Here is a 23136-nt window from a genome sequence, read left to right as displayed (position 1 = left end):
TGTGTGTGTGTGTGTGTGTGTGTGTGTGTGTGTGTGTGTGTGTGTGTGTGTGTGTGTGTGTGTGTGTGTGTGTGTGTGTGTGTGTGTGTGTGTGTGTGTGTGTGTGTGTGTGTGTGTGTGTGTGTGTGTGTGTGTGTGTGTGTGTGTCATCATATACTCTGGGGGCAGGACTAACCATGAAGATCCCAGAGTATTCAGGAAATGAAACTGAAAGTAATCCAGTCCTGGGCTGAGCTGGGCTGGGCTGTGTTTCTGCCTCTTCGATTCATAAAGAGCAGAACATGATCTAGGATCAGTTTTAATCCTTATAATCATAATGAATAAGATTACATGGACGGGGGGACCTGATCCCAGACCAGCCAAGGGCTCCGGTGAGCTATGGTTTCTCCTCCTTGGGGGACTGCTTACATTAAAACTAGCACTGTAGAACTAACTACATTAGTGCCAGTGAACCATCTCAGGGAGTGGCCAGCAACATCCCACTGACTGGCGCAGGTCCACGGAACAGAGGTTGAGAAACACCGTACTAAATCTCTTGCGACGCTTTAATGGTAGAAAAGTTGTTTGTGAAAAAGATGTTGAGTGACTCCATCCACACTGTGTTGCCATGGACACAGAACCCTTACAACATGTCAGCTGTTCTTAACTAATAATACTGACAATCTCAGATGGGCAGTAGGCCTATGTCTGTTACATGTATTTCAAATATATTACTGCTGAGTATTTAGTAATTTGTATTACACTGGGCTGAACTAGTAACAAGATACTTTAGAGAGCTGTAATTTGTATTACACTGGGCTGAACTACACTCCAATGGATTTAGTAGCAAGATACTTTAGAGAGCTGTAATTTGTATTTTCTAAATACAAAATACTTTTCTATAAGAAAAATTATAGATGTTCACCATTTTGTGGCCCCCTTTCACCCTGCATTGGTATCAGAAGTCTGATGGCACTATGGTGTGATACGAGTGTCTGCTAAATGAACTAAGTGTAATTGTATATGTAAAAATTATCGCAAAGCATGCTGAGTATTATTCTAATGAGCTCTGCACCGAAATAGGGCCAATAAAAATACCCAGTGTGCTTTGCAGTTCATTTTGGTATGTTCATTTTTACACAAACATTTACATTTAGGTCATTTAGCAGACACTCTTATCCAGAGTGACTTCAGTACACTAAACTAAGGTAGATAAACAACAACAGACTGTATCAGTCATAGCAAGTAAAACGTTTCTGTAACCGTTACTGAGAATGTTGTTGCTGTTGGGGCTGGCTACTTATAAATGTATGGTATAGACCAGCGTTTCCCAAACTCTGTCTTTGGGACCCCAAGGGGTGCACGTTTTGGTTGTTGCCCTAGCACTACACAGCTGATTCAAATAATCACACCTGGATGATGAGTTGGTTATTTAAATCAGCTGTGTAGTTCTTGGGCAAAAACCAATACGTGCAAACCTTGGGGTCCCCAGGACTGAGTTTGGGAAACGCTGGTATAGACAAACCACTGGTATAGACAAACCACTGGTATAGACAAACCACTGGAATAGACAAACCACTGGAATAGACACACCACTGGAATAGACAAACCACTGGAATAGACAAACCACTGGAATAGACAAACCACTGGAATAGACAAACCACTGGAATAGACAAACCACTGGAATAGACAAACCACTGGAATAGACAAACCACTGGAATAGACACACCACTGGAATAGACAAACCACTGGAATAGACACACCACTGGAATAGACAAACCACTGGAATAGACAAACCACTGGAATAGACAAACCACTGGAATAGACACACCACTGGAATAGACAAACCACTGGAATAGACACACCACTGGAATAGACAAACCACTGGAATAGACAAAACACTGGAATAGACAAACCACTGGAATAGACACACCACTGGAATAGACAAACCACTGGAATAGACAAACCACTGGAATAGACACACCACTGGAATAGACAAACCACTGGAATAGACAAACCACTGGAATAGACACACCACTGGAATAGACAAACCACTGGAATAGACACACCACTGGAATAGACACACCAGATCACACAAACAAACACAGAAAAGATGTTCAATGAACAGCAACTTACGGTTTATGTTGAGGTACTGCTCTCTGTCCTTTCCTCATGTCTAAAAGATCTGTATGACAGCTATGTTTGATCCGTCTCGCAGTGTTTATTGTAATATTTGTGTTGTGCAGAAAATCACCAGGCATTAGACAGGAGTACAGTTTAGTGTTGTTTAGTGAGAACATCTCGTGCCCCACAGCTCCCTGCCCAGTAGTGCTCATGTGCATTTCCTGTTAGGTGTCGTAACAGAACACCGCCGCAATGCATTACTGCTTAGTAACAGCATGGCCGGCAGGGATGTAGCTCAGTTGATAGAGCATGGCGTTTGCAACGCCAGGGTTGTGGGTTCGATTCCCGCAGGGGGTATGAAAAAATTAATAATGTATGCACTCACTAACTGTAAGTCGCTCTGGATAAGAGCGTCTGCTAAATGACTAAAATGTAAATGTAAAAAATTGAACAGCATAGTAACTAATATAGACAGAGATAGATCACTGATACTACATTTATGAGTGTGTGGTGTGATACGTTTATCTTCCAGCCACAGTGTGTGTGTGTGTGTGTGTGTGTGTGTGTGTGTGTGTGTGTGTGTGTGTGTGTGTGTGTGTGTGTGTGTGTGTTTGTGTGTGTGTGTTGTGGCAGTTTCTGTGGGAGAGGCTATACTTTTCCACCAAACACTGTACCACATTTACTTAAAGCTGGGATTGTGAAACGGGGAAACAGGTCACCCCATTTGCATGTTATTGTTATTAAAACAGAGGAGATGAGCATCCAGCATCATGGGGAAAATAATGGTAGTCCATTCTCTGCTGTTCTATCACACGAGCATCATGGGAAAAATAATGGTAGTCCATTCTCTGCTGTTCTATCACACGAGCATCGTGGGTAAAATAATGGTAGTCCATTCTCTGCTGTTCTATCACACGAGCATTATGGGAAAAATAATGGTAGTCCATTCTCTGCTGTTCTATCACACGAGCATCATGAGAAAAATTATGGTAGTCCATACTCTGCTGTTCTATCACACGAGCATCATGGGAAAAATAATGGTAGTCCATTCTCTGCTGTTCTATCACACGAGCATCATGAGAAAAATTATGGTAGTCCATACTCTGCTGTTCTATCACACGAGCATCATGGGAAAAATAACGGTAGTCCATTCTCTGCTGTTCTATCACACGAGCAAAGATGTGCAATGATGTCTGAGGGAAAAAACAGTGTTGGTTGTTTGAAGTAACTTCTTTGTTGTTGTAATATAATTAACAGACGTGGCAGTTTCCCCGCTACAGATTTCAACTTTAACTGTCATTCTGCTTTTATGTGAAAAAACAACATTTAACTGTTTTTAAAACAACCAGCTTTATTTGTCTTTATCTGCTTTAATCTGTTTCAGGACAGTTCCATTCAGTCTTATTGAGTTCAAACAGAATCAGGGTTGTAATGTCAACAATTTTACTAAATAAACATTATTTACAAACACCAATCAATAACAACAAGAACCCTCCTTTACTAACTAAAGGTTTTTACCTCACATAGGGACACTGAGGAGTTTCTTTCAACCCAAAACCCTGGATAGAGGGGCTCAGTGAATGTGGAGTGGAATGTGTACAGGTGGGTCAGTGTGTCAGAGGAGACTCTGTAGAAGGACAGAGTGCCGGCCGGCCAGTCCAGATACACTCCTACTCTGTGGGAGCTGTAGGAGGGGGGGGCAGGTAACTCAGTTCTCTCCTTATTGTGCCTGGCAGTGTTACCGTAATTAGAGCAGGTCAGACTCCAGGACTTGTCATTGCATCCAAGCCTACTGTCATCATCTCTTCCTCTCCTGTTGATTCCTTTATATGTCATTCCTACATCATCCCCTCCCCCACTCATCTCTGCCTCCCAGTAACAGCGCCCAGTCAGGCCCTCTCTACACAGCACCTGTGGACAGTCCTCAAATCTCTCTGGGTGATCAGGATACGGCTGCTCCTCTTTCCCCCATGTCACCTTCCTGTTCTCCTCAGACAGAGAGAGGTTTCTGTGTGCTGTGTTTGGGTCCAGTGTGACATCACAGGCATCTGATAAGGAAGACCAATATTAGAAATCATCCACCTCAGAATGTTAATCATCAAGGCCTTTAATGAGGAGCATTTATTAATTGAATAATACATCTAATTGACAGATGTTGTGGAAAATTCGTCCTTATACTTATAAAAAAACCAAAGCACTTTCAGAGTTTTTGTAGAATCAAGACAGACTTTAATACACAAGCAACAGAGCCGAGGTGGTCTGCAGAGCATCTAATTTTCCACCTCTCAGCTCTCAGTTTATATAGTCATTTTACATACATTTTAGCTTAATCCCTCCCTCTTTGGTTCCTCCACCACTGTCTCCAGTTTTTCACCTCTTGACCGCTCCGCCCACTGCCTTATTTTATAACAGTGCCGATATCTGACTTCTCTCCCCTCTATATTCAGCGTCTGGAAACAATAGTGGTGGGACCAAGCCCTGTCATGCAAAAATAACAGCCCTGTCATGTGAAAATAACAGTGCCCTTTCCTGGCTCCGTTCTGACCCCCTAATTGATTCCCAAACCTATCAATCAATACTTAACATGGCTTAAAACATGGCAGGTCCATAATCAATTTCTCAATCATGTACAAGCTCCCCCCTCTGTCCCATTCAATCCCAATGCCAGTCATGCTGTGATTAACCATGTTTAGTTTGAACTCTGTTCAACCCTGGCTCCGTTCCAGGTATTTGCCTAAGGAGAGAGGCAACGGGCAACAGTCTGGTTTCAGTCACTGATAAGGTAGGACAGCCGTGGATTAGGGAGGAGCGAGGAATTTGACCCGAAGACAGGTCAGATAACAAGAGAACAAACAGCTCTATTTCACACACACGTAACCCAGTAAGAGGAACCAATTAAGTTCTTGCCTAGCAACAGAGATGTACCCATGTTTAACCCTGGCTCTGTGTTTCATGTTGTGATTAACTATGTTTATCTTATAGTCTACTGAGTGTGAAGAGATGTAACTATAGTCTGCTGAAAAATCATCATCAGACTGCACTGGATGGAATTAAATAATTAAATATTGATGAAATATTGAGTATATTGAATATGTACTGTACTGACACAATAAAAAGCAGTTAAAAATAAAATAAAATAGAGAATAATTGTAAATAATGTGTTTTAGTGTTTCAGTTAAATAGAAAAGAGAGAATACTTGTAAATAATGTTTTAGTGTTTCAGTTAAAAAGAAAAGAAAAGAGAGAATACTTGTGAATAATGTGTTTTAGTGTTTCAGTTAAATAGAAAAGGAGAATACTTGTAAATAATGTGTTTTAGTGTTTCAGTTAAATAGAAAAGAGAGAATACTTGTAAATAATGTGTTTTAGTGTTTCAGTTAAATAGAAAAGAGAGAATACTTGTAAATAATGTGTTTTAGTGTTTCAGTTAAATAGAAAAGAGAGAATACTTGTAAATAATGTTTTAGTGTTTCAGTTAAAAAGAAAAGAGAGAATACTTGTAAATAATGTTTTAGTGTTTCAGTTAAATAGAAAAGAGAGAATACTTTTAAATAATGTTTTAGTGTTTCAGTTAAATAGAAAAGAGAGAATACTTGTAAATAATGTGTTTTAGTGTTTCAGTTAAATAGAAAAGAGAGAATACTTGTAAATAATGTTTTAGTGTTTCAGTTAAATAGAAAAGAGAGAATACTTGTAAATAATGTGTTTTAGTGTTTCAGTTAAATAGAAAAGAGAGAATACTTATAAATAATGTTTTAGTGTTTCAGTTAAATAGAAAAGAGAGAATACTTTTAAATAATGTGTTTTAGTGTTTCAGTTAAATAGAAAAGAGAGAATACTTGTAAATAATGTGTTTTAGTGTTTCAGTTAAATAGAAAAGAGAGAATACTTGTAAATAATGTTTTAGTGTTTCAGTTAAATAGAAAAGAGAGAATACTTGTAAATAATGTTTTAGTGTTTCAGTTAAAAAGAAAAGAGAGAATACTTGTAAATAATGTTTTAGTGTTTCAGTTAAATAGAAAAGAGAGAATACTTTTAAATAATGTTTTAGTGTTTCAGTTAAATAGAAAAGAGAGAATACTTGTAAATAATGTGTTTTAGTGTTTCAGTTAAATAGAAAAGAGAGAATACTTGTAAATAATGTTTTAGTGTTTCAGTTAAATAGAAAAGAGAGAATACTTGTAAATAATGTGTTTTAGTGTTTCAGTTAAATAGAAAAGAGAGAATACTTATAAATAATGTTTTAGTGTTTCAGTTAAATAGAAAAGAGAGAATACTTTTAAATAATGTGTTTTAGTGTTTCAGTTAAATAGAAAAGAGAGAATACTTGTAAATAATGTGTTTTAGTGTTTCAGTTAAATAGAAAAGAGAGAATACTTGTAAATAATGTTTTAGTGTTTCAGTTAAATAGAAAAGAGAGAATACTTGTAAATAATGTTTTAGTGTTTCAGTTAAAAAGAAAAGAGAGAATACTTGTAAATAATGTTTTAGTGTTTCAGTTAAATAGAAAAGAGAGAATACTTGTAAATAATGTTTTAGTGTTTCAGTTAAAAAAGAAAAGAGAGAATACTTGTAAATAATGTTTTAGTGTTTCAGTTAAATAGAAAAGAGAGAATACTTGTAAATAATGTTTTAGTGTTTCAGTTAAATAGAAAAGAGAGAATACTTGTAAATAATGTTTTAGTGTTTCAGTTAAATAGAAAAGAGAGAATACTTGTAAATAATGTTTTAGTGTTTCAGTTAAATAGAAAAGAGAGAATACTTGTAAATAATGTTTTTGTTTTTTATTGTTTCATTTATCGTCTTTTAATCTACAGTCTGAACTTTATATGACCTTTGTATTCAAGCTTATACAGTACATTCCACTGGGCAAAAACTGATTGAATCAACATTGTTTCCATGTCATAAAAAAAATTAAATGTCTGTGATGACATTGAATCAATGTGGAAAACAGTTTGGATTTGCAAAAAGTCATCGACGTAAGGGAAGTTTGTATTTTTTAATCTAACTTTTAACCTAAATCCAATGACAGGGTGACATTTTTTGTTGAATTCAGGTTAGTAGCTCAACCGAATGTTAATCAAAACTAGACGTTGAACTGATGTCTGTACCCAGTGGGATGTGAGTCCGATTCTACTTCCTTAAAATGGTAGCTTATATTTAATTTGACCAGTTGAGTAACTTGACAAAGACTCTTAGCGAGGTTATGCTATATTCCTGTTTCATCACTAATAACACATTTCACATTTCTTCACAGCAGTCAACACTTACATTTTTTCAGCTGCCAGTACTCTCCACAGTGGTCCACACTGTAAGAGAAGGAGAACAGTGATTCAGTAAAACACACACATACACACACTGATATCAGTTCAAATATTGTTTGTTGGATATTAAATGCAAGGGAGCAACTTTAGAAGTGGGGGGGGCAATTTTAATTTTTTTTCTCCCAGTTGGATAAACACTCCAAAGAGTCTACCCGACCGCTCGGAGGCGTCTGCATGGTCCTAAAGCACACCGTTTTGTATACCGTTTTGTATACACCGTTGCCTCATTTTGTATCACATTCCAATTATAAATCTGTGGGGGGGGGGGGGGGCAAAATGCCATTTCAGAATGTGGCTGGGACATGTCCCCCCAGTGAAAGTTGCGCCCCTGATTAAATGGTTAGAACTAACCCAGGAAACCTGGACCAAAATTGTCCATGTCACACATGCATTGACACAAACTCAACAAACCCTCGCCACATACTTGAGTTTCTCCAGTCTCCAGTGTGGATCCTCCAGTCCAGCAGAGAGCAGTCTGACTCCTGAGTCTCCTGGGTGATTGTAGCTCAGGTCCAGCTCTCTCAGGTAGGAGGGGTTTGACCTCAGAGCTGAGGCCAGAGAAGCACAGCCTTTCTTTGTGACCAGACAGCGTGACAACCTGCACAGTTTATCACATATTTACACCCTCTAGTGGTGAAAAGGGAAATGGCAGGTGACATTTGCATGTAAAATATGACCTGATAAAAATAATATTACAATCACATAATTATATAACTAAAAACATTTGATTTCAATAAGTAAAGCATTTTGAAAATAAAAATAAACGATATCAAAAGATTGTGTATTTCTTCCTCTTCCAAACATTAATTTGCAGTTAGGTAACTATGACATTTAAATTCAGCTGAGACCAAACTCATTAGTCTGATATTGTCCTCTATAAATACCTGTAGAACACATAATGAACTATCCCCTTTAGTGAACTAATACAGACTACTGACCTCAGTGTCTCCAGTTTACAGTGTGGATTCTCCAGTCCAGCACAGAGCAGCTCCACTCCTGAATCCTGCAGGTTGTTGTCACTTAAGTCCAACTCTCTCAGGTTTGAGGAGGTTGAGTTGAAAGCTGAGGCCAAGGCTTCACAGCATTTCACAGTGAGGTTACACCCATTAAGCCTTTGAAAAGTATAACACAATGAACATGAATTTAGACAACTGTGTGTACTGTGTACATGTAGCAGAACATTTGAGAATCAACAATGAATATGTAATATGCTCATGTGGATTCTAACTGATTATATATATATATATATATACACACACACTACCAGTCAAATGTTTGGACACACCTACTCATTCCAGGGTATTTCTTTATTTTTACTATTTCCTACATTGTAGAATAATAGTGAAGACATCAAAACTATGAAATAACACATATGGAATTATGTAGTAACTAAGAAATTGTTAAACAAATCAAAACATATGTTATATTTGAGATTCTTCAAAGTAGCCACCCTTTGCCTTGATGACAGCTTTGCACACTCTTGGCATTCTCTCAACCAGCTTCATTAGGTAGTCACCTGGAATGCATTTCAATTAACAGGTGTGCCTTCTGAAAAGTTCATTTGTGGAATTTCTTTCCTTCTTAATGCGTTTGAGCCAATCAGTTGTGTTGTGACAAGGTAGGGTTGGTAAACAGAAGATAGCCCTATTTGGTAAAAGACCAAGTCCATATTATGGCAAGAACAGCTCAAATAAGCAAAGAGAAACGACAGTCCATCATCACTTTAAGACATGAAGGTCAGTCAATACGGAACATTTCAAGAACTTTGAAAGTTTCTTAAATGCAGTCGCAAAAACCATCAAGCGCTATGATGAAACTGGCTCTCATGAGGACCGCCACAGGAAAGGAAGACCCAGAGTTACCTCTGCTGCAGAGGATAAGTTCATTAGAGTTACCAGCCTCAGAAATTGCAGCCCAAATAAATGCATCACAGAGTTCAAGTAACAGACACATCTCAACATCAACTGTTCAGAGGAGACCGCATGAATCAGGCCTTCATGGTCGAATTGCTGCAAAGAAACCACTACTAAAGGACACCAATAAGAAGAGACTTGCTTGGGCCAAGAAACACAAGCAATGGACATTAGACCGGTGGAAATCTGTCCTTTTGTCTTATCAGTCCAAATTTGAGATTTTTGGTTCCAACAACTGTGTCTTTGTGAGTCGCAGAGTAGGTGAACGGATGATCTCCGCATGTGTGGTTCCCACCGTGAAGCATGGAGGAGGAGGTGTGATGGTGTGGGGGTGCTTTGCTGGTGACACTGTCAGTGATTCATTTAGAATTCAAGGCACACTTAACCAGCATGGTTACCACAGCATTCTGCAGCGATACGCCATCCCATCTGGTTTGCGCTTAGTGGGACTATGATTTGTTTTTCAACAGGACAATGACCCAACACACCTCCAGGCTGTGTAAGGGCTATTTTACCAAGAAGGAGAGTGATGGAGTGCTGGTTCAGATGACCTGGTCTCCACAATCACCCGACCTCAACCCAATTGAGATGGTTTGGGATGAGTTGGACGGCAGAGTGAAGGAAAGGCAGCCAACAAGTGCTCAGCATATGTGGGAACTCCTTCAAGAATGTTGGAAAAGCATTCCAGGTGAAGCTGGTTGAGAGAATGCCAAGAGTGTGCAAAGCTGTCATCAAGGCAAAGGGTGGCTACTTTGAAGAATCTCAAATATATTTTGATTTGTTGAACACTTTCTTGGTTACTACATGATTCCATATGTGTTATTTCATAGTTTAGATGTCTTCACTATTATTCTACAATGTAGAAAATAGTAAAAATAAAGAAAAACCCTTGATTGAGTAGGTGTATCCAAACTTTTGACTGGTACTGTATATATATATATATATATATATTCTTTTTTTTTTAAACATGTTTTTACAGAGTGGTTCTGGAGGCTTTGACCACTGGCAGCAGCCTCAGAAGACCTTCCTCTGATCTGGAGTATTTCTTCAGGTCAAACACATCCAGCTCCTCTTCTGAAGTCAGCAACACAAAGACCAGAGCTGACCACTGTGCAGGTGACAGTTTGGTTTTGGACAGATTTCCTGAATGCAGGTATCTTTGGATCTCCTCCACTAGAGAATGGTCATTCAGTTCATTCAGGCAGTGGAACAGATTGATGCATCTCTCTGAAGATGGAGTGTTCCTGATCTTCTTCTTGATGTATTTGACTGTTTCCTCATGGCACAGTGAGCTGCTTCTGGTGCTTCTTGTCTTTGTCAGTAGACCTTGTAAGTGCTTCTGATTGGACTCCAGTGAGAGGCCCAGAAGGAAACGGAGGAACAGGTCCAGGTGTCCATTCTCACTCTGTAAGGCTTTATCCACTGCAATCTGGTGGAAGGTGAAAGCAGGGTTCCACGTGAACTTCATTTTAATATTTCTGATGAAGAATTGGTCTTTGGTCATTGGGTTTTCATTGCTGTTGTTGAAGGAGAGGAAAACGTATAACGCAGCCAGAAACTCCTGAACGCTCAGATGCACGAAGCAGTACACCTTGTCCTGGAACGGCCCATAGTCCTCCCTAAAGATCTGTGTGCACACTCCTGAGTACACTGAAGCTTCAGCGACATCAATACCACACTTTTTCAGGTCTGCCTCATAGAAAATGAGGTTGCCATTTTCTAGCTGGTTAAAAGCAAGTTTCCCCAGTGCCATGAAGCTCTCTTTATCCAAGTGTGGATCTCGCTCACCTTTCTTGTGATATTTCTCATTCATCTGTTTGGTCTGAAATACCAGTAACCCAATAAATAATTGAGTCAGAGTCTTGGGCATCTCCTCATTCTTATCTGTACTCAACACATGCTCCAGAACTGAAGCTAAGATCCAACAGAAGACTGGTATGTGACACATGATGTGGAGGCTCCTTGATGTCTTTATGTGTGATATGATTCTGTTGGCCAGGTCCTCATCCCTGTATCTGTTCCTGAAGTAGTCCTCCTTCTGTGGCTCATTGAACCCTCGTACCTCTGTCACCTGGTCAACACAATCAGGAGGGATGTGATTGGTTGCTGCAGGTCTGGAGGTTATCCAGAGGAGAGCAGATGGAAGCAGATTCCCATTGATGAGGTTTGTCAGCAGCACGTCCACTGAGGTTGGCTCTGTGACATCACACCAGCTCTTACAGTTGTCGTAGTCGAGTGTCAGTCGGCACTCATCCAGACCATCAAGGACAAACAAAACTTTGTACTCGCTCTCATTGTAGTTTCTTGCTTTTTGCAATTTTGTTAAAATGTGATTCAAAAAGTCCCTCTCAATCACTCTAGTCTCTCTGACACATTTATGTAGAAGTTCCACTAAACTGTACTTTTCCCCCCTCAGCAAATTCAGCTCCCGAAAAGGGAGTGAAATTATGAATTGGATATCCTGATTGGCTTTCCCTTCAGCCCAATCCAGAACGAACTTCTGCACAGAAACTGTTTTTCCAATGCCAGCGACTCCTTTTGTCAGCACAGTTCTGATAGGTTTGTCTTTTCCAGATGATTGTTTGAAGATGTCATTGCAGATGATTTTAGCCTCTGGTCTTGCTGGATTCTTGGATGTCATCTCAATCTGTCTCACCTCATGTTCATTATTGACCCCTCCACTTCCTCCCTCTGTGATGTAAAGCTCTGTGTAGATCTCATTGAGAAGTTGCTTATCGCCCTGCTTTGCCACCCCGTTGAATACATGCTGAAACTTCTCTTTTAGTTTCAGTTTGAGTTCTTGTTGGTACTTCTCAACAACTTCATCCGAAGGACCTGAGAATGGTTATAGAATAGTTAGCAAGTAGGCAAGCATATGTTGTTCTCTAGATGCTCAACAATACACAATAAACAAATATATTTTTAGTTTATTTTACAATATATCTGGTTATTGGAAAAATCTAAGCACATGAAATTAATGCACATTTAAAAGAAAAGGGGTAGTTTTACAGGGTTAGCCAATAACAAACTGTATATAACTTATTTTAGAATGTATATAGATTTTCAATTTCAACAATACAGTAGACTATATATTTATATGCTCACAAGCACCTATGAATTCTGAGTTACCTGTTGGACAGTCTCTTTTTAGCTTCTCAGCGAGATCGTTACGGCTCATCTTCTTCAGGACCTCCAGTGTGATCTTCACAGCCCCATTTTCCCTGTATTTCTGCACCATCTGATCCACTGTGTCCTGTCTGTCAGATTTCTCCAGCTGGCCCTTTGGAATGTGAAGGAAGCCATCCAGCAGGTTATCTATAGTCAGATGCCACTTAAAGTTCTTCAGCTCCTCAGAGCCAAGATCCTCCAGAATGGCCAGGAGCCGCTCTTTAATAGATGGGGTCATTGTAGGTCCGTGGAAACTGTTAAACAACAGAGCATGTAGCATCATAATCTACACCCCCAGACCAAGGCCCCAACATCTGCACTATTGTGAGAAACAAATGTACTATTATTATTTGCTATGACTTACATTACTACTATTTTCCACTTAATATTTAGTAAAACATTTAGATCTACCCCAGTAGAAAATAGGACAAACCATTTAAAACTGTCCTCTGGTGGCATTTACACATATTGTAAACTACCATAAGATACATTTTGATTTCAAACACATACTTAGTCCTGTTAAAAAAGGTAAGAACCGTGGGATTCTGGTACAACAACGTGACTATGACAGAGCAACAGCCGGTAAAGAAAAGCTATAAAAAAAAATACGTGTTTATTGTATTTTTGGATTTGGTTCCCAAATTGTCCCCATGTTGGGGAATAAGAGGTTTGAATGTCTAGGTTTGAAATAAAATACATGTTACCAATTACCATTCCAAAATGATATACAAAAGTAATTTTCATATTTTTTATCTAATGGTGGCGCTCTAAACATGTGTAAATTCCAATAGGAACACAGCATCCACCTTCACATCAAAAGTGTTTGCTTCTGTAGACAGGATCAGGGTCATTAAAACATCAAAACTTTTAAAACTCAAGATCTCAAGGATCAGACATACAAACGGACAGACTGATTGGCTGCCATCTTGGTGATCCAACCCGGTCGCCCGGCAACCCTCATTGCTATTAGGTATGATATAATTTACATATATGAACACTAAGGCTGGGATTCCATCCGATGGCGGATTTGGACAATGCGTCATTTAAAGGTTATTATTGAGCCAACATATGCAGCGTTCACCGTAAATGTGGTCTCTTTAAAAATTGCATTGTAGACAAACCGCGATCGGATTGAATCCCGGCCTTAATATATTCTAGCCCTAAATCTTTTGAAATTAAAAAGATGATTACACTTACAATATCATAAACAGAGGGGAAAAATGCTGGGGCTGGCGTGATAAACTCATCACATGTACCTATTCACTTCCCTCTTATATCTGAAGTAGTAGTAGCTGTCATCACTATTCAAACCCTACAGGTCTTCACTCACTCTGCTCTGCCCTACGCAGTCGGAGATACTCACTTTATTCACTCACTCTGCTCTGCCCTACGCAGTCGGAGATACTCACTTTATTCACTCACTCTGCTCTGCCCTACGCAGTCGGAGATACTCACTTTATTCACTCCTGTCCGGTTTTGAAGATTGTCTTTTTTTCGTCTCAAAATGAATCCAACCCTTTCTACTTCTACAGTCAATAACAAAACCATTTACAACAGTGTGGAGGTGGAGCCAAGACCTCTGTACTGATAACAGACTGGGGCGGGGTGCCACTAGTTAACATTGAAACCATGTTGTATTAAAAGGGCAAAGTCTATCTCTTACAATGCTTTTATGGTAGAAAAGATCAATTGACTGGCTCCGTCCACACTGTTGAGCACGGACACAGAACCCTTACAACATGTGCCAGCTGTTCTGAACTAATAATGCTAACATTGTTGTATCACAAGATTCAGAGGCTGATAGAACAGTGTTTCTCAACCTTTCTATACCAGGGACCAGACAGCTATGATCCTCTTCAGTCAGGGACCAGACAGCTATGGTCTTCTTCAGTCAGGGACCAGACAGCTATGATCCTCTTCAGTCAGGGACCAGACAGCTATGATCCTCTTCAGTCAGGGACCAGACAGCTATGATCCTCTTCAGTCAGGGACCAGACAGCTATGGTCCTCTTCAATCAGAGACCAGACAGCTATGATCCTCTTGTGTCAGGGACCAGACAGCTATGATCCTCTTCAGTCAGGGACCAGACAGGTATGGTCTTCTTCAGTCAGGGACCAGACAGCTATGGTCCTCTTGTGTCAGGGACCAGACAGCTATGATCCTCTTCAGTCAGGGACCAGACAGCTATGGTCCTCTTGTGTCAGGGACCAGACAGCTATGATCCTCTTCAGTCAGGAACCAGACAGCTATGGTCTTCTTCAGTCAGGGACCAGACAGCTATGATCCTCTTCAGTCAGGGACCAGACAGCTATGATCCTCTTCAGTCAGGAACCAGACAGCTATGATCCTCTTCAGTCAGGGACCAGACAGCTATGATCCTCTTGTGTCAGGAACCAGACAGCTATGATCCTCTTCAGTCAGGGACCAGACAGCTACAGTGAGGGAAAAAAGTATTTGATCCCCTGCTGATTTTGTACGTTTGCCCACTGACAAAGAAATGATCAGTCTATAAGTTTAATTGTATGTTTATTTGAACAGTAAGAGACAGAATAACAACAAAAAAATCAATGTGGATAATTGGGTAATATTTGGTAGACGTTGATCAATGAGATTACAACCTATATTAACCCACTCAAAAATACAGCCAAAAGTTAGTTGTATTTCCAATGTGTAATCACTATGCTTTCAACCATCTAAAAGCACAACCGAATTCCAATGGAAAAACAATTTATGAATTTTGGTTTAATTGTCACCCAAATGTCTCACTGCCTTTTCAACCATTTAAAAGCACAACAAAGTTCAGATGGGAATACAACGTCAGATATTTTATTTATTTAAGCAACAGATACATGTGTTATCACTGTGCTTCATCTAATAGCACAACCAAATGACTGATTGCAGTTGAGATTGCATTAACCCATAAGAAATCAAACTTTAAATGCACTTTAAATAAAGTTTGATTTAGTCCTATTCTTTAACTTAGATTTTTGGTTGAGATGGAGACATGAATCCAACATATCCAACACATGTGGTCCTCTGTAGCTCAGCTGGTAGAGCACGGCGCTTGTAACGCCAAGGTAGTGGGTTCGATCCCCGGGACCACCCATACACAAAAAAAAATGTATGCACGCATGACTGTAAGTCGCTTTGGATAAAAGCGTCTGCTAAATGGCATATTATTATTATTATATCAATTTGTAGACAAACTGGAATTAAAGCCAGACTAAGTCAGTGGCACAAATGGAACTATCCAAGCAGAAGATACATCTCCCCTCAAATTTTGATATTTGGTTGCGTTGATAACCAAACACAATTCAATATCACTAAATTTGAAATCAACCAAAATCATTGGTCATGTTTTGGACACTGGGTTGAACATTGGACTCCAAAACCTGGTGCAGGTCCAGGGACAACATCCCACAGACTGGTGCAGGTCCAGGGACAACATCCCATAGACTGGTGCAGGTCCAGGGACAACATCCCACAGACTGGTGCAGGTCCAGGGACAACATCCCACAGACTGGTGCAGGTCCAGGGACAACATCCCACAGACTGGTGCAGGTCCAGGGACAACATCCCATAGACTGGCGCAGGTCCACGGACAACATCCCATAGACTGGCGCAGGTCCACAGACAACATCCCATATACTGGCGCAGGTCCAGGGACAACATCCCACAGACTGGTGCAGGTCCAGGGACAACATCCCATAGACTGGCGCAGGTCCACGGACAACATCCCATAGACTGGCGCAGGTCCACAGACAACATCCCATAGACTGGTGCAGGTCCAGGGACAACATCCCATAGACTGGTGCAGGTCCATGGACAACATGCCACAGACTGGTGCAGGTCAGAGGTCAGGACCGGAGATTGAGAAACACTAAAGCAGACATAGCTGATAAAGGCTAATCTGACCCTGGGCTGTTTCATTACACACAGAGCTAATAACAAGGCTAATCTGACCCTGGGCTGTTTCATTACACACAGAGCTGGTAACAAGGCTAATCTGACCCTGGGCTGTTTCATTACACACAGAGCTGGTAACAAGGCTAATCTGACCCTGGGCTGTTTCATTACACACAGAGCTGGTAACAAGGCTAATCTGACCCTGGGCTGTTTCATTACACACAGAGCTGGTAACAAGGCTAATCTGACCCTGGGCTGTTTCATTACACACAGAGCTGGTAACAAGGCTAATCTGACCCTGGGCTGTTTCATTACACACAGAGCTGGTAACAAGGCTAATCTGACCCTGGGCTGTTTCATTACACACAGGGCTGGTAACAAGGCTAATCTGACCCTGTGCTGTTTCATTACACACAGAGCTAATAACAAGGCTAATCTGACCCTGGGCTGTTTCATTACACACAGAGCTGGTAACAAGGCTAATCTGACCCTGGGCTGTTTCATTACACACAGAGCTGGTAACAAGGCTAATCTGACCCTGGGCTGTTTCATTACACACAGAGCTGGTAACAAGGCTAATCTGACCCTGGGCTGTTTCATTACACACAGAGCTGGTAACAAGGCTAATCTGACCCTGGGCTGTTTCATTACACACAGAGCTGGTAACAAGGCTAATCTGACCCTGGGCTGTTTCATTACACACAGAGCTGGTAACAAGGCTAATCTGACCCTGGGCTGTTTCATTACACACAGAGCTGGTAACAAGGCTAATCTGACCCTGGGCTGTTTCATTACACACAGAGCTGGTAACAAGGCTAATCTGACCCTGGGCTGTTTCATTACACACAGAGCTGGTAACAAGGCTAATCTGACCCTGGGCTGTTTCATTACACACAGAGCTGATAACAAGGCTAATCTGACCCTGGGCTGTTTCATTACACACAGAGCTGGTAACAAGGCTAATCTGACCCTGGGCTGTTTCATTACACACAGAGCTGGTAACAAGGCTAATCTGACCCTGGGCTGTTTCATTACACACAGAGCTGGTAACAAGGCTAATCTGACCCTGGGCTGTTTCATTACACACAGAGCTGGTAACAAGGCTAATCTGACCCTGGGCTGTTTCATTACACACAGAGCTGGTAACAAGGCTAATCTGACCCTGGGCTGTTTCATTACACACAGAGCTGGTAACAAGGCTAATCTGACCCTGTGCTGTTTCATTACACACAGAGCTGGTAACAAGGCTAATCTGACCCTGGGCTGTTTCATTACACACAGAGCTGGTAACAAGGCTAATCTGACCCTGGGCTGTTTCATTACACACAGAGCTGGTAACAAGGCTAATCTGACCCTGGGCTGTTTCATTACACACAGAGCTGGTAACAAGGCTAATCTGACCCTGTGTCACAAATCCGCAGGGAGTCAGGAAGCAGGAACAGAAGGAGAGTTTAATAACAATGATGACAGGAAAATGAACATAACAGGAGATGTGTACTGAACCAATACTGCCTGATGACTGAGGCTACTGAGGGCTAAATAAAGGGAAGGTCATCAAGGTGATGATGAAGTCCAGGTGTGGGTAATGCACCCGATGTCACAGGAAGGCCAAAAAGATCATCAAGGACATCAACCAACTGAGCCACTGCCTGTTCACCCCGCTATCATCCAGAAGACGAGGTCAGTACAGGTGCATCAAAGCTGGGACCGAGAGACTGAAAAACAGCTTCTATCTCAAGGCCGTCAGACTGTTAAATAGCCATCACTAGCACATTAGAGGCTGCTGCTGCCTATTGAAATCACTTTAATAATGTTTACATATCTTGCACTACTCATCTCATATGTATATACTGTATTCTATAATATTCTACTGTATCTTAGTCCATGGCGCTCTGTCATTGCTTGTCCATATATGTATATATTCATTAAATTCCATTCCTTACTTAGAGTTGTGTGTATTGGGTATATGTTGTGAAATTGTTAGATATTACTTGTTAGATATTACTGCACTGTCGGATCTAGAAGCACAAGTATTTCGCTACACCCGCAATAACATCTGCTAAACACGTGTATGTGACAAATACATTTTGATTTGATGATGGGGAGCAGGTGTGTGTAATGATGGAGAACAGGTGTGTGTAATGATGGAGAACAGGTGTGTGTAATGATGGAGAACAGGTGTGTGTAATGATGGAGAACAGGTGTGTGTAATGATGGAGAACGGGTGTGTGTAATGATGGAGAACGGGTGTGTGTAATGATGGAGAACAGGTGTGTGTAATGATGGAGAACAGGTGTGTGTAATGATGGAGAACGGGTGTGCGTGATGATGGAGAACAGGTGTGTGTAATGATGGAGAACAGGTGTGTGTGATGATGGAGAACGGGTGTGTGTAATGATGGAGAACAGGTGTGTGTAATGATGGAGAGCAGGTGTGTGTAATGATGGAGAACAGGTGTGTGTAATGATGGAGAGCAGGTGTGTGTAATGATGGAGAACAGGTGTGTGTAATGATGGAGAGCAGGTGTACGTGATGATGGAGAACAGGTGTGCGTGATCATGGTTGCCAGGACCGGCGGTTAGTAGACCGGCAACGTGGAGCGCTGGAGAGGGGCAACGTGGAGCGCTGGACACCCTGGGCTGTGTTTCATTACACACACACACGTTCCTTCTCTCCTATCCTTTCTCTCCTTCAGAGACACTGGCCGGGATTCAATCCGTGTCATAGAGCAGCGCACTGGACAGCCGACAATACAACTTTTCCATGAACGCAATCTCTGCGAACGTTGGGGACGTTGGGGACGTTGGGGACGTTGGGGACGTTGCCTTTAAAAAGGAGCACTGCCGGCTGTTTAGTGTGTCGCCCTTTAACGCACCTTGGATTGAATCCTGGCCACAGACAGACAGACAGACCAGACAGACAGACAGAGAGGCAGACAGACAGACAGACAGACAGACAGACAGACAGACAGACAGACAGACAGAGGCAGGTTAACAAAAAAAATGTACTTTATTTCTCCTCTTTTACACGTCAGTTTGATTCATGTTAAGAAAAAGTAACGCACACTTAAAAACTAGTGCATGTATACAAATATCAAATAATTATAATGTGCATACTTACAAATGATATAAATATGTAAGAGCACAGTTATCTACTCTGTCAATGGTTTAACAGCAGATGTTCTGCGATTGGTTCAGTCCCAAATGGCACCTTTATTCCATTTATAGTGCACTACACAGAGAATAGGGCACATAGTAGTGCACTAGCTAGGGTACAGGATGCTATTTGGGACACCACCTTATACTCAACAGACCAATCAAAAGCACGTCTCTTTGATTTACATAAAATAAGCCCCACCAAGGCTAAAATACAATAAAAAGTAACGCCACAAGGTAAGCGACATCCAAGCCTAGGCCTAGTAGGCTGCTACTGGCTTGGTTTTCAGAGAACACACACACACCTGCTGTAGTCACTGGATATCCAAGTGATGAGCTGCATCCCAAATGGTACCCTATTCCCTCCATATGGACCCTGGTCAAAAGTAGTGCACTATATAGGGAATAGGGTGCCTATTTGGGACACTACCCCAGTGGAAATCTGTTACATGAGTCCAATAGACAGAATATATTACTAAGGTGTTTGAGGCTTGAGACTTGCTGATCAGTCTGACTAACCCAACCCCTTATTGAGACTTGCTGATCAGTCTGACTAACCCAACCCCTTATTGAGACTTGCTGATCAGTCTGACTAACCCAACTCCTTATTGAGACTTGCTGTTCAGTCTGACTAACCCAACCCCTTATTGAGACTTGCTGATCAGTCTGACTAACCCAACCCCTTATTGAGACTTGCTGATCAGTCTGACTAACCCAACCCCTTATTGAGACTTGCTGATCAGTCTGACTAACCCAACCCCTTATTGAGACTTGCTGATCAGTCTGACTAACCCAACCCCTTATTGAGACTTGCTGATCAGTCTGACTAACCCAACCCCTTATTGAGACTTGCTGATCAGTCTGACTAACCCAACCCCTTATTGAGACTTGCTGATCAGTCTGACTAACCTAACACCTTATTGAGACTTGCTGATCAGTCTGACTAACCCAACCCCTTATTGAGACTTGCTGATCAGTCTGACTAACCCAACTCCTTATTGAGACTTGCTGATCAGTCTGACTAACCCAACCCCTTATTGAGACTTGCTGATCAGTCTGACTAACCCAACACCGTATTGAGACTTGCTGATCAGTCTGACTAACCCAACCCCTTATTGAGACTTGCTGATCAGTCTGACTAACCCAACTCCTTATTGATACTTGCTGATCAGTCTGACTAACCCAACTCCTTATTGAGACTTGCTGATCAGTCTGACTAACCCAACTCCTTATTGAGACTTGCTGATCAGTCTGACTAACCCAACCCCTTATTGAGACTTGCTGATCAGTCTGACTAACCCAACCCCTTATTGAGACTTGCTGATCAGTCTGACTAACCCAACCCCTTATTGAGACTTGCTGATCAGTCTGACTAACACCTTTTGGGCTCCAGAGGTTAAATCATATAATAACACCTACTAACCAACAGATAAAATGCCAATAAGGAGAAAGCGGTCTCTGCTAAACGCAGCAGGCTACAGTCAAATGATCCTATGTTTGGCCCAAATGGCACCCTATTCCCTATAAAGTGCACTACTTTTGACCAGAGTCCTATGGGCACTAGCCAAAAGTAGTGCACTATGTAGGGAATAGGGTGCCATGTGGGATGCAAGCAGAACGATATAATAATGTGGCAACTATGAAGTAATGTATTACATTCATTTAAATAAAGCAGGTTTAAAGCCAGCCACGTCTCTCCCTAGACTAGTCAGGCTAGTTCTAGGTCACAGACAACACGTCTCTCCCTAGACTAGTCAGGCTAGTTCTAGGTCACAGACAACACGTCTCTCCCTAGACTAGTCAGGCTAGTTCTAGGTCACAGACAACACGTCTCTCCCTAGACTAGTCAGGCTAGTTCTAGGTCACAGACAACACGTCTCTCCCTAGACTAGTCAGGCTAGTTCTAGGTCACAGACAACACGTCTCTCCCTAGACTAGTCAGGCTAGTTCTAGGTCACAGACAACACGTCTCTCCCTAGACTAGTCAGGCTAGTTCTAGGTCACAGACAACACGTCTCTCCCTAGACTAGTCAGGCTAGTTCTAGGTCACAGACAACACGTATCTCCCTAGACTAGTCAGGCTAGTTCTAGGTTACAGACAACACGTCTCTCCCTAGACTAGTCAGGCTAGTTCTAGGTCACAGACAACACGTCTCTCCCTAGACTAGTCAGGCTAGTTCTAGGTCACAGACAACACGTCTCTCCCTAGGCTAGTCAGGCTAGTTCTAGGTCACAGACAACACGTCTCTCCCTAGACTAGTCAGGCTAGTTCTAGGTCACAGACAACACGTCTCTCCCTAGACTAGTCAGGCTAGTTCTAGGTTACAGACAACACGTCTCTCCCTAGGTTAGTCAGGCTAGTTCTAGGTCACAGACAACACGTCTCTCCCTAGACTAGTCAGGCTAGTTCTAGGTCACAGACAACACGTCTCTCCCTAGGTTAGTCAGGCTAGTTCTAGGTCACAGACAACACGTCTCTCCCTAGGCTAGTCAGGCTAGTTCTAGGTCACAGACAACACGTCTCTCCCTAGACTAGTCAGGCTAGTTCTAGGTCACAGACAACACGTCTCTCCCTAGACTAGTCAGGCTAGTTCTAGGTCACAGACAACACGTCTCTCCCTAGACTAGTCAGGCTAGTTCTAGGTCACAGACAACATGACTGTGGCTCTGCAGAGGGCTAGAAGGCTTGGGCCCAGTTCCAACACTTTAAATACGTCTCTTTCCTTCCCTCATTGATTCCTACCCTGACGTTATCACTCACTATACAGCATCTCAAATGACACCCTATTCATTCCCCTTATATATATAGTCTACTACTATTAACCAGAGCACACTATATAGGGAATAAGATGTCAGTAGAGTTTTGCCCCAACTGATTTGTATGTGGAGGAAAGGAAGGTTGGTTATAAAGGAGAAAAGGGTGTGTTCAGTAGATAATGGAACGGGGCCCTTGCCTTACCTAGTCATCTCTAAGAGCACCACACACCTGAGAGGAAGTCATAAGTACACTAAAATAAATATACTTTGGCTCAGTCCCAAACCAGCCCCTAGCCCCTACCCCTAGACACTTCTCCCCTAGTCCTTACAAGTTTTGGATCGGTGTAAGCAATATAAGTTTAGTCTCAAATGGCACCCTATTCCCTGTGGAGGAGGAAACAAAAGTCGGAGGCTTTTAGGTCAAGCACCGGGGTAAATCCTCAGTAGAAATGCACTAAGAGGAGTTTCCATGATGTTGCTTCCATCGATCTAAACAGGCTAGTGTCTATGTGTAAGGGCTAGGGCTTGGTTTGGGACCGTGCATTTGGCTCCAAGGCTCTCAGGTGGCCTAGTAACAAACCCAGCACTAAGGACAAGTCTTTATCGATGGCCGCCTCTCAAATGTCAACACCCTATTCCCTATCTAGTGCACTACTTTTGAGCAGGCTGCCACACAGGGCTGGGGGGTCAAGAAAAGTTCACTACATGGGGTGTAGGATGCCGTTTGAGGTGTGGCACTATGGAAAGCAGCGTCTGAGAGATCAAGGGTCAAAGGCCACCCAGGCAGAGGTCAAGGGGGCGTGACCTCG

General features: G+C 41.8%; 2 protein-coding genes across 3 annotated transcripts in view; both read right to left on the bottom strand.

Moving 5' to 3' along the window:
• Positions 1 to 3458: 3458 nt before the first annotated feature.
• Positions 3459 to 14432, bottom strand: LOC311103582 (NACHT, LRR and PYD domains-containing protein 3-like). 2 transcript variants are annotated; one of them, XM_084145173.1, is made up of 7 exons: positions 14329 to 14432; positions 12470 to 12762; positions 10318 to 12175; positions 8366 to 8539; positions 7852 to 8025; positions 7375 to 7412; positions 3459 to 4151 (listed from the first exon to the last, which is right to left on the bottom strand). In XM_084145173.1, exons 2-7 carry the CDS (start codon positions 12744 to 12746, stop codon positions 3604 to 3606), a joined length of 3069 nt encoding a protein of 1022 aa, XP_084001299.1. In that variant the 5' UTR covers positions 12747 to 12762; positions 14329 to 14432; the 3' UTR covers positions 3459 to 3603. The 2 variants fall into 2 exon arrangements, with proteins under 2 accessions (XP_084001299.1, XP_084001298.1); XM_084145172.1 differs by lacking the exon at positions 14329 to 14432 and adding an exon at positions 13964 to 14047.
• A 4973-nt stretch (positions 14433 to 19405) lies between these two features.
• LOC311103282 (multidrug resistance-associated protein 1-like) overlaps positions 19406 to 23136 on the bottom strand; it is a gene marked incomplete at its 5' end in the record, with an annotated part of 40203 nt that continues 36472 nt past the window's right edge. The window contains one exon of the mRNA XM_084144813.1: positions 19406 to 23136. This exon is cut by the window's right edge and continues 954 nt beyond it.

Source organism: Coregonus lavaretus (genome assembly GCF_964263955.1).
Source record: "Coregonus lavaretus genome assembly, chromosome: 28".
NCBI classification, from domain to species: Eukaryota; Metazoa; Chordata; class Actinopteri; order Salmoniformes; family Salmonidae; genus Coregonus; species Coregonus lavaretus.
Note: the sequence above shows the minus strand (reverse complement) of the source record. Positions and strands in the feature narration are given on the sequence as shown.

Excerpts from the sequence above, each read along its gene's own strand:
- LOC311103582 (XM_084145173.1), bottom strand. The coding sequence starts at position 12,746 with ATGACCCCATCTATTAAAGAGCGGCTCCTGGCCATTCTGGAGGATCTT. Across the intron at positions 12,176-12,469 it reads AAAAAGAGACTGTCCAACAG|GTCCTTCGGATGAAGTTGTT; the intron begins GTAACTCAGAAT and ends AACCATTCTCAG. Across the intron at positions 8,026-8,365 it reads TGTAAACTGGAGACACTGAG|GTTGTCACGCTGTCTGGTCA; the intron begins GTCAGTAGTCTG and ends TAAACTGTGCAG.